The sequence below is a fragment of the Gavialis gangeticus genome, unplaced genomic scaffold (genome assembly GCF_001723915.1).
Source record: "Gavialis gangeticus isolate Ggan-Ray unplaced genomic scaffold, GavGan_comp1, whole genome shotgun sequence".
Classification (NCBI taxonomy): Eukaryota; Metazoa; Chordata; order Crocodylia; family Gavialidae; genus Gavialis; species Gavialis gangeticus.
In genome coordinates, this window is record NW_017729030.1 from 31,362,677 (window position 1) to 31,371,395 (window position 8,719).

At 39.6% G+C, this 8,719-nt stretch overlaps 1 protein-coding gene across 3 annotated transcripts in view; it reads left to right on the top strand.

Annotated features, from left to right (window-relative positions):
* The window catches only part of ABHD18 (abhydrolase domain containing 18), a 48,978-nt gene that overhangs the window by 21,400 nt on the left and 18,859 nt on the right, over positions 1-8,719 (top strand). Inside the window, exons 2-6 of one of the 3 annotated variants that reach the window (XM_019522086.1) lie at positions 1,752-1,769; positions 3,367-3,496; positions 3,941-4,079; positions 5,056-5,145; positions 8,012-8,113. In XM_019522086.1, the coding sequence (XP_019377631.1) occupies positions 3,978-4,079; positions 5,056-5,145; positions 8,012-8,113 (294 nt within the window). In that variant the 5' untranslated portion in view covers positions 1,752-1,769; positions 3,367-3,496; positions 3,941-3,977. Of the gene's footprint in view, positions 1-1,741; positions 1,770-3,366; positions 3,497-3,935; positions 4,080-5,055; positions 5,146-8,011; positions 8,114-8,719 lie in introns of all 3 variants that reach the window. The other 2 variants (XM_019522084.1, XM_019522085.1) reach the window with 2 other exon arrangements.

The window sequence follows — 8,719 nt, forward strand, 5'->3', positions numbered from 1 at the left end:
GGGTTCACAAGACCCCAGACAGGTGATCATCCAACCTCCTCTTGAATTCGCCTAAGGTAGGGGCGAGGACCACTTCCCTGGGAAGTTGGTTCCAGATTTTTGGCTACCCTAACTGTAAAAAATTGCCTTCTGATCTCTAACCTAAACCTGTTCTTCATCAACAATGGTAATAAGCTCCTTGTCACCCCAAGTGGTGCTGGGGAGAAAAGGGCTCTACCTATTTGCTGTTGATCTCCCCTGATGAGTTTGTAGGCAGACACCAGGTCCCCCTCAGCGTCCTCTTGCTGAGGCTGAACAGGTTCAGGTCCCTCAATCTCTCCTCATAGGGCCTGTCCTGCTGCCCTCTCACCAAGCGGGTGAACCTCCTCTGAACCCTCTCCATGCTGGCCACATCCCTTTTGAAGTGCGGCGCCCAGAACTGGATGCAGTACTCCAACTGTGGCCTGACTAGTGTCGCACAGAGGGGGAGTATCACCTCTCTGGACTGGCCTGAGATGCGCCTTTGGATGCATGACAAGGTATGGCTGGCTTTGCTGGCTGCGGTCTGGCATTGGTGGCTCGTGTTCATCTCAGAGTCAATAATGACTCCAAGATCCTGTTCTGCCTCCGTGCGTTCAAGAGGGGAACTCCCAAGCCTGTATGTGCATGCTGTGGATTCCTTCCCCAAGGGGCAGCACCCTGCATTTATCTACGTTGAACCCCATCCTATGCTCGTCTGCCCACTCTTGTAGACTGTCTAAACCTATTTTCAGCCTCTCTCTCCCTTCAAGCATGTCCACTTCACCCCACATCTTAGTGTCATCAGCAAACTTGGACAGCGTGCTTTCCACCCCCTCGTCCAAGTCACTGATGAAGATGTTAAACAGTGCGGGCCCGAGGATCGAGCCCTGGCATACCCCATTGCTCACATCTCACCAGGTTGAGTACAGCCTGTTCACCACTACTCTCTGGGTGTGCCCCATCAGCCAATTTTTGACCCATCCAACTGTGTAGGCATCAGTGCCACAGTTGCTTAATTTATTGATGAGGATGGGGTGAGAGACGGTGTCAAAGGCCTTCTTAAAGTCTAGAAAGGCTATGTCCATGGCGACACCATCCAAGGATTTAGTCACCTGGTCATAAAAGGCAACTAGCTTGGTCAGACAGGACCTGCCTTTGATGAACCCATGCTGATTGCCCCTGAGCATGATCTCCCCTGCTGGTCCCCCACAGATGTGCTCCTTGATGATTCTCTCCAAGATCTTCCCGAGCACCGAGGTGAGGCTTACAGGCCTATAGTTACCTGGGGCCTCCCTCCTCCCTTTCTTGAAAATTGGGACCACATTAGCCAGTTTCCAATCCCCCGGCACCTGGCCAGATGACCATGAATGCTCATAAAGCTGGGCCAAGGGCTCCACAATGACCCCTGCCAGCTCCCTCAACACCCTTGGGTGGAGGGCATCTGGACCTGCAGATTTAAAAATGTCTGGCTCTTCTAGAAGATCCCCAACTACATCTGCACTGACTGAAGGCCTGACAGCGCTCTCCCTGAGATTGTCCCTACCTCATTAGAATACAGTCTTAAATTATGATTGACTTCATCATACTGCAGTTAACTTGATGTAATGCCAAATAAAATAGTTTAAATAGGTAATATCTGAAGTCAGAATTGAGTTTATCAATATGCTTTTATTTTCGTCCCAAATTAACTTCTCTTTATATATAACTAATTCATTTATTTTCCTTAATTTGAATCTTTTACATGGCTACAGAAAACCCAAGGACCAATTGTAAGTATTATGATTATATTACCCAGCTGTATTCTGTCGTCTTAAGACGTTTTGGTTTGCAACACTCTCATAGTAGTATAAAAGCTTATTAATAATTTTTATAAACATTGGCAAGCTTGGTTCAGCCATACCTTGTTTATGTGAAATTACAGACATTTTGCTTGCTTGATTTGTGGATCATGGTGCTTAAAGGAAAGCTGAAGTGTCCTGCACCCAAAGTAGACCAACTGTTTAAAATCTAAGTTGGCAGGGATGCAAATAAGGACTCTAATATATTTTACCATTCATAAATCTTAAGTTCTACAACAACTTATTTTTCTGTAGAAAAAGAACTTTTGGGAAAGACTTTTTTAACATGCCTAAGTTTTCATTTCTAAGTTAGTCACTTGAATATGTGACTTCATTTTTCATGAACTAATGAGAACTGCATAGGGCTCAATATCTTTGAAAAAACCACAATGTCTACCTTGAAAAGTCCTAGAGTACTTACATGCTGGAGCCTGGAACAGCTGTTTGCAGCCTCCCACCTCCAGCTGGCCTAGGGAGCCTGGTCTGCTTGCAGCCTCCCAGCCATCTCCTGGGAGCAGCCTGGGCTCCGCAACTGGCAGCAGCTGCTTAGAGCCCAGGCTGGCATTGGTGTGCCGAGCAAAATGGCCTTGAGTGCCATGCTTGGCATGTGTGCCGGGGGTTGCTGACTCCTGGTCTACAAGGTGCCACTTTGCCTTGGAATCTGTATAAGCAACAGAGTAATTGCTTTAATTTGCTAATATTCCTGGCAGGGCAGTTATAAAGATACGAAACGGTTGCCTAATCTTTTTAAACCAATCAGCTTCTTACTGGGCCACTGATGCATGCCCCCTTTCCCCCCCCCCAAAAAAATGGAAAATCTGTTTTTAATCTAAATTCTGAGCTTGTGTTTCACCAATACCTGTTATGAATAGAACAATGGGTTTTCAGTCTGATAGTTGAGAAAAGGAAAAAATCTCTGTTCGAAGAATAAAACTATTAAAATAGTTTGAAGAACCTTTTGAAAGTAGTCACTGAATTGTATTTGGTCGGTTTAGAATTATAATTAGTGGTTTCTCTATTATTGGGCTACTACTCAGCAAATTCAGTGTTCTGCTTTCAGATGACAATTTGACAGCCTAATCCCTCTATCTTTCAGATGATAGGTCTCTGAAAAACAAAGTGTAGAAGAGTGAGCAGCCTTAATCACAGGACACAAAGCAATAGGAAATGAGAATTCTAGTATCAAATAAGTATTGGTCTACAAAAGCCTAAGATACTTTTGTTGTTCTTGTGGCACTGAAATAAAAATTACTAGTTGTCAGACTTCAGAATGTTCCCAGGAGTAGTGATGCCTAGGCAAAAAAGACATGTAATCTTTTGCAACTTGACAGATATTGAAAACGCAGACACAGACCCTTGTCCCAGACCAGTGCTATTGTTGTTCTATAAGCCATCCATTTGCTCCAAATGTTGTCTAGCATTTGGAGCAGCTGCATAATTGGGCTGTAATTTTTTGTACAAGCAACCATTGTGGTTATTTTGAAGTTTAAACTGAATAGCTTTCCATTTTTCTTGTCTTTTCTTTAAGACACTACATGGATTTCTCAGTACAGTGACAAACTTACACTTTCAGTCAGACAGTGGTACTGATGATTGCTCCCAAAGCTGACTTACTGATTGCTCTTCAAATATTGTGTACAATTTTTCAATGATATAAGGTAAATAAGAAAAATGAAAAATAATTGTCTTTGCCAATAGGCTGTCGTACATCTAGTCTCATATCAGTTAGTTGTCATGTATCTAGAAAGGCCCATTGTTACTCGGCTGCATAGAACGTTACTGCTGATTAGTTTCCAGGCTCTCAGTATCTCATTTGAAAATATGAAAATCCATGATCCTATATTTTTAAATTAGCACATGCGTACTCCTAGTCTTTGTGTAGATCTGGATCGCAAAAATATGTAAGGAAAATTAACCTTGTGGGACTTGAACATAAGGGCTGAAGAGTCGGAATTTGCTCCTACTCCTATTGAATTCCATAGGGGTTTGATTTTGTTTGGAGTATGACCAGAATGTTTATAAGGATAAATACAGATTGAAATAATGAGTGGGTACAACTGACGCTGGAAAATAAATAGTTTTTTCTTTTCTGGGGAGGAAAGGAGGTCATGTTTAAAAAACGTTTCGGACCTATTTGTGATGGGAGGAGCTCTTGTTCTTGAATCGGCAGTTCTTTTGCACTGGCTGGAGAGAGAAGGCTATGGACCTCTAGGAATGACTGGAATATCTATGGGAGGACATGTAAGTCTTTCTGTATAGGTACCTGTTAAGTATTTTGTTTTAACTTGATTGTCCAATGTACAGTTAAAAACAGGGAGACCTGATAATTGTACAGTAATCCTGTTTTCATTATTTTAGAGTAACTGGAAGAAGTTGCTAAAAATTCATGACACGTAGTATGAGTGTGCAGAAATTCCCACTGTCTAGATGCCATTAAAACACACTCCAACAATCTGAAAATTCACCCATAGTTCTCAATAATTTTTTTTGCCATGCTACTTAATCTGTTATTTTACCTACTTAAATGTTGGCAACTGTGGAGCTCTGCAAGGTTGGCCGATATGAAGTTTTAATATACTACCTGTCAATAGTCATGGTTTTCATAGTAATAGTAACTTCCTATAAAACTCCTTTTGGGTAAAGTTCACTTTTAAAAACCATTTTAAAAGGGGTTTGGTTCTCCAACTTCCACTCATTTTGTATGAGACATCTTGTTGATGCATACGTTTTGCTGTGTTTATAGATGAGATTCTTGGTGTGTAGTTTAAAAATTCTTCAGCTTTTGAAGCATATTTTTTAAAGTCTTATTTATTCAGATACATGATTTGAAAGTGTCTTTTATGCTTCTAAAGTAGTTGGGAGGCTTTTGGAGGAAGGGATGTCTTGAGATGGCAAATGAAGTTTTCATTGTTGGGAAGAAGTCTTGATTACAATGAAAGTTTTGTTAATCAGAATTCTTGTATTTAAAACATAAATACTGGTAGGTTTGAAACCAGGATATGCCCAAAGCAATGTCTGTCAGGAAGTCCTAAAAGGAAGTCTAATTTTTCAAGTTTTTGCAGATGGATGGAACTAGAAGTGCTGCTAAGTTTTGATATACTAATTACTTTGTTTTAGGGATAAGTTAAAATTACGTAACGCTTAACTTTGTACAGTCCTATGAAAATAAGCAGTTTGTCCTTCTGATATTCTTTTTATCATTCTTTTTATCTAACAGATGGCTTCATTAGCAGTGACAAACTGGCCTAAACCATTACCACTGATACCTTGTCTTTCCTGGTCTACTGCTTCTGGAGTCTTTACTACGGTAACTAAATTTTGTTTTGTTACTGGGTTTCTAGAATATGAACAAATCAGTTTGAAGTTTTGAGATGGTCACCAATGCCTTTTTGAAAGGCTTTTTTTGTCTTTTAAAGGCACAAATGGGAGCTTGGCACCTGCCTATCATTGGGCCTTTTGAAAATGTATCCCTTCCTCAAATATAACCTTGTGTTACTAGAAATAATTGTAAACAGAGTTTTTAGTGGTGTAGTAAATGAAATATCAATGACTACATTTACTGTAATATTTCTTTCAAATTGTATATAATTAGTAATAAAAAAGTACTTTGCATATAAATGCTAATATGTAGCATAGAACAATATTATTGTTTAAAAAAAAAGAGTATTCTGAGACCGTTGAAGCCTCACTGGATAGCTAATATTACCCTTCCTAATTACAACTCTAGTTTTGAATGGTGAGGAACATTCTTGGGTTCTCAAACTATAACCACTCTTTTGAACATAGCAGCTGTTTTGTTTGTTTGTTTTTCTTGAATCCCAAAAGCCTTTGTCTTTCCAAATTAAATCTAGAAGTTACTTTATGAAATACTTTGAACGTCTTTTTTTACTTTTTGTAACCTCTATCACTCCTTAATTGCCTAAGCTTCTTTCCTTATTCTTGCTCTTGATTATTTAATGTGTTCTTGATTATATATTTTCTCAGTTACTGCCTTTTATGTGTAAAATCATAGTCTAATTAACCTTTGCCAAGCATCTTTTTTCCCTCTTGAAAGCCCATTCAATACTCTGTTCATCTCTTCTCCACTGTTAGTAATTGTGCGTCTTCCAGAGTATTAATATCCCTTAACGATGGACGCATGAGATACACCAAGCATCTCAGTGAGTGGAATATACTAGACAAATGTGCTATTATGTTAGCCAGAAGGCTTGCTTGTAATTCTGGTTCTTCTGGGTGGTCACTGTGGCCCTTCAAACGCTGGGGTAGTGAGGGCTAAAAATTTTGAGCAATCCTTCTAAAAACGGTTCTGGTTCCATTTTTTCCATAGGTGTAAGACTGCCCCTTATAAAGGATCCTCTCCTGCCAGTAAAACCTCAAGGTTGAGTGTGAGAGGAATGTTGCATCTCCAACCAAAGAAGATCTAGGGCAGTGGTTTTCAGTCTTCTTAGTCTCAAGACACTTCTTGATGGACTCAAGGCACACCTTTTAAAATGTCATCTCTTTGTTTTCACTTTACCTACAAAAATGATAATGAATTCTTTACATCAAGAATTGTTTTAAGTCCACAACAGGTCAGAATGTTTTTAACACTATGACATCTTAACTACCTTTGAACTCCTCAGGATGATACCTACCAACAGTCTCAACTTTTTCCACTCTTAGTTCAAAATTACTGACATTCTCACCTTCTGTTGTAGCTAGAGGATCTTTCCCCAGTCAGGAAGCCATCTACTCTTTATGATGGCCTAGTGGTCAGGATTTAGCACTTTTTCACCACTGCTGTCCAGGTTCCAGTCCCAGTCTTGTTAGACTTTTTTGTTTTAGAATGGTTTGGACAAAAATGGGCCTACCTCAAGCAAGGGGCTGGTTTAGATGACTTTCCAAGTCCCTTTTTCTCTGATTTGTGTTTATAGCATGCGTGTTTCTATTCTTTGAACCACCACCAACAATATTCTTTTTTCTGTCTAGCTGTCAAAGCAACCTTCTTAGGAGCAGTAAAATCTGCTAGATGATTTAGGATACTTTGTGCTGGATCTCAGCACACTAAGTCATAAGCACAGGGGGACTTTGAGTCTTCACCCAGAACTCTTGCCAAAAATAGTTTTGTGTTCTGTCTCACCCAAGAAGCATATCTGCCACTTTTCTCCCCACTTAAAAAACACCCTTTGAAAGTTTTAGTCCATGCCACCAGGGTGCAAGCAGCTTCTACTGCCTCATTGAGAAGTGTTGAAAAAAAGAGGCACATAGGATAACTTACTAGGGTTTACTGCATACGTTTACCCAACTTTGCTCCCTAGAAGAAACTTGAAAATCTGATGTTTATCTTGGGCAAAGCAGTCTTGAAATCATTAGTGCAGATAAACTCCTGGGGTGCCTGTACACAAATGTGGAGGCTGCTCTGATGCGCTGTAATTGCAGCATGTTGAAGCAGACTTGATTAATCCAGCCTGCCTCTGCATGGTAATGAATGTGCTCCACCCAGCCTCCAGTATCAGCATCCCTGTGCTTCAAAATGGTATTGGGGGGGGCTTGAACTAAAGCTCGTTTGAGTAGCCTTAGTTCAAGTGCCCCTGCTGCCATTTTGAAGCATGGGGATGCTAGTACATGAGATGCTTCAGCGCTTAAATTTGAGTGGTGCCCCCCCGCCCCACATGGGCTGATATGCCCCAGGCCCCGCACATCCCTAGGGATGACTCTGAGTAGGGGCATAAGGCATATGCAAACCAAAAGTAGAATATATATGAACAGTACTTTTCAAAGGACTGCAGCTACTGTAGGTAGACAAACTTCCTTTTGATACAGTAATCATATGGTGCTCCAGGTTCTCTGTTACAATTCAAAAAGATTGGATTATATGGTAAGGCTTTTAATTTTTAAGATGCACTTTTCAGTGTGCAGTAGCGTAGTTATAATGGGGAAATGTTTTATTTTTTATTTTAATGTAAAGTGAAATAAATATGATTTATGACTACTCCTGTCTGGTGTGAATTAGGAAACTTTTTATTAGAGCTCTCAAGTGGACACTGACCAGAATAAGTTGGAAACTGCAACTTCAAAAGATAGTTATTATTTTAAGGATCTGTTCTTTCTTCTGTGGATATGGATTCTTGTAATTCCTCCGAAGTGTTTGTCAGCATTTTTTTTGCTAACAGTTTTGTTTGTTTTAATTTTAGGGTGTGTTGAGTAAGGCAGTGAACTGGAGAGAGCTAGACAAACAGTATTATACTCAAACTGTTTATGAAGAAGAAATCATTCAAATGCTTGAATACTGTGGAGTAAGTATATAGTTCCTATTTCCTAGTATTTCTTGGTACTGCACAATTTATGCCATTAAATTCATGGCTTGTTGCATGATGACTTCTGCTGAAAGTAGACACTGGTAGCTAAAACAGGAATATAATAATTTCTTAAAACTTTTTGTAATTTAAACAAATGTGTGCAGAATAATTTTTTAAGAAAACAGAGATGAAAGCAGTTGTTCGTTTGGATAGATACCAGTTTGCTGCAGTTCTCAAAATTAGAGGTACATAAAGCAAAAGTGTCTTTTAGTGTATCACCTAACTTTAAAAGTCCCATTTGACCAATTGCATTACTATAACAAGGAAAAAAAAAAAATTCTTCCATGAGCATCAGACAAAGATTAGTAAAAGCTTTCAGAACGTGCTTTGGCTTGGTGGTGGTGGAGGTGGGGAAAGGAAATACAAATATTTAATGCCACGGGTGATATTTCCAAGTGTCTCAAAATTGGGCCTGAGCTTGGAATAGCTTGCTTATATTCTAAAAAAAAAAAAAAAAAAATGCAGCTCCTGATTCAAGTATTTTAAATTATTTATGATCCCATAAAGACATGATGGAAGCAAGTACATAATTTTTTATTTTTT